Source organism: Diadema setosum, chromosome 1 (genome assembly GCF_964275005.1).
Source record: "Diadema setosum chromosome 1, eeDiaSeto1, whole genome shotgun sequence".
Classification (NCBI taxonomy): domain Eukaryota; kingdom Metazoa; phylum Echinodermata; class Echinoidea; order Diadematoida; family Diadematidae; genus Diadema; species Diadema setosum.
In genome coordinates this window covers 19,692,160-19,694,856 of record NC_092685.1, presented here as the reverse complement: position 1 = coordinate 19,694,856, position 2,697 = coordinate 19,692,160, and the positions used below count along the sequence as shown (strand labels likewise).

The following is a 2,697-nucleotide window of genomic DNA, read 5'->3' as shown; positions in this document are numbered from 1 at the left end:
TATGATGTTGGTGTGAAGAACAGGCCAGTGCATCGTAGCTGACTCAAAGTCTATCTAATTGAAAACAGAGATAACATTGCTCTTAATATCATCATCCAATCGCTGTAGTACGAATGTCGTTTGAAATTTAAGCATCATGTAATCGCGCGGAAACATGCCACTGAGCTGTGTATAGTTGTATCAAGAGCATAAAGGAGTCGTCACGATACGAATGTAGCCGGATGACTGGAATCCAAGTATTGTCACTGGACGGATAGAAACCTCGACTAGCTCAATGAAGAAGAAAACGGATCACAAGAAGCTGCTGCTAACGGTGGCTCTTCTTACCCTGACCATTTTCTTTTACATGGTCATCGGTGCTGTCGTTTTCTCGTTGGCTGAGAGCGATTACAACATCACTTCCCAACGACGTCTGCTCGTCTCCATCATCGACTTCGTCAACGAGCACCCTTGCTGGAACAACGAGTCGATCCAACAGTTCTTTCTGAACGTCAGTGATGCTGTGTCGGGCAACGTGATCAGCGCCACGCGAAGGGCGAGGATCAGGGAAGCCAATTCTCTTTGGGACATGCCCAATTCGTTCTTCTTTGCTTCCACAATCGTGACGACAATAGGTAAAGTAACAGCAGTATGTCACATAAGTTAGTGTCTATTGTACCTTCCGGTTTTTGTTAAGCGGTTGGTTGCTGATTTGTTTTTTCATAATTATTAACGAGAAACACGCAATTGACTGTAATGCTACATTCTATGTTTTTACTTTTAACAGGGTCTGTGGCTTCTTCAATGCACTCGTTCGTGTGTCATGGTGTCTGAATGCGTAATTTGTATAATACTCTTGTCTTTGATTTAGTTATAACAGATTATACTTCAATTCAATGAATATACAATAGGTATAGCAACGAGAATTACTTGACAAATACCAGAGCAACATCGTCGACATAAACAGACCAGTACAATAAAAAACACCGTCTACACATAAGTCCACACACTTTCTCAATTATTTGTTTTATATCCAATTCATTTGTTGCTATACATTCCACTTGAATGTTCAAATATAAAAAATAAATAGGTCGAAGAAACTTAATATTCAGTATCTCTCTCACACACATAAAGTTATATTTTCTTTTCCTCTCTGTGCAAGGCAATGTCTGAGCTTCAGATAATCAAAGAAAAAACAACAAGTGGTTGTGTAATGATTATGCTCGTAAAACTTCATTTGAACAACATGGGAATTGGCGTTTATTCGTTATATTCTGGATGGGGTAAAGTTGAATGCCAAGTTACGAAGACGGTTTTACATTATTTTCTTCTCGTAGATGATTTTTCTCAGCCAATATCTATACGATTGGCTTATCGCGCACATTTTGCATAGGCGCTGAGAAAGAGCCTCTGTACCCGATCGGGTGTAACTATTAATAAAGACATATTTTGCCTTCTGTGACTCTGTTGTCACTATTATTCTCTCTTGATACATCCCACCAATTAAGTTAGAATAATCTTCTTGGTTGATTTTTGTTGTCGTTTTTACAGGATACGGAAACTTCGTTCCCCTAACCACTGGTGGTCGAATATTTTGCTCCTTTTACGCTCTTTTCGGCATCCCTCTGGCGGGCGGGTTTTTATTCTTCATCGGAGTCGCCTTGCAGGGAACGTGGCAAAAGATACGACACAACATACATCGTCTGACCACCTGCATTCCGTCGAATCGAGCGCGCCACTTTGTACACGTAATTCTGTACTTTATCATCGTGCTGGCGGTCGAGCTCCTACTTCCAGGTCTGGTCTTTACCTTCACAGAAGGATGGTCATTCGCCGACTCGTTCTATTACTGCTTCATTTCGCTCAGCACCATCGGTTTCGGGGACATGGTAGCGGGCGACACGCACGACGACTTGCTGAGTTTGTGGCTCCTCAAAGTCGCTCTCGTGATGTATCTTCTGATGGGTCTCTGTGTTATGTCTATGGCGCTGAAAGCCTTGGCAGATTCGCAGAAGAAAGGCATCATCCGAGCAAAGACAGTTGCGAGAACTGCTGTCAAGAGAATCTTAGTCAGGGCCAGCGGCGAAAAGAATTCGCAACCGGACCAGCGCGAACAGACCGTCCAAGCTGCCGAATCTGCAGCGATCGAAAACCAGGACGCTGATAGTCAGTCTGGTGCGATGGAATATGGGGGCCATGTGGACTGAGTGAAACATAAAATCGTTTGCAACTTTACGAAGAGACTTTCATTCACGTTTCACTTTCACTGATGATGTGTGTGATTTTTTTTTTTTTTTTGAGTCAGCATATATGCAATGTGTCTTATCATTAAGATACGGTAACAATTTCCGGAAATATCACTTATGATCTACGTGGTTAGAAGAAAGGTAAAAGTGGTATACGCTGTACTGTAGTCGGTATATTATTGCAGCGCAAGTCACCGCAATATTATTGTTACATTGGTCATTAGTGAAGTTAGTGTATTATACTTCATTGACGCACAGCATAGCGAACAAAGAGCACCTAGATGCAGTGGACTCCCATTATAACAAAGTCCTCGGGACCGGCAGTTTTCTTTCGTTATATCGAAATTTTGTTACAACCGGACAAATAAACAATAAAAAAGCACAGAGTGGATAACTTTTACTTCGTTGTAACCGAAATTTCGTTGTAACCGTGCTCGTTATAACGGGAGTGCACTGTATTTTGCACACATTC

The 2,697-nt window shown here is 41.9% G+C and overlaps 1 protein-coding gene across 1 annotated transcript; it reads left to right on the top strand.

Annotated features, from left to right (window-relative positions):
• The first annotated feature begins 274 nt into the window (after positions 1-274).
• On the top strand, positions 275-2,324 carry LOC140229264 (potassium channel subfamily K member 2-like). The gene is made up of 2 exons (XM_072309855.1): positions 275-614; positions 1,531-2,324. The coding sequence occupies exons 1-2, from the start codon at positions 275-277 to the stop codon at positions 2,184-2,186; spliced, it is 996 nt and encodes a 331-aa protein (XP_072165956.1). The 3' UTR covers positions 2,187-2,324.
• The last annotated feature ends 373 nt before the right edge of the window (positions 2,325-2,697 follow it).

Excerpts from the sequence above, each read along its gene's own strand:
- LOC140229264 (XM_072309855.1), top strand. The coding sequence starts at position 275 with ATGAAGAAGAAAACGGATCACAAGAAGCTGCTGCTAACGGTGGCTCTT. Across the intron at positions 615-1,530 it reads CACAATCGTGACGACAATAG|GATACGGAAACTTCGTTCCC; the intron begins GTAAAGTAACAG and ends TCGTTTTTACAG.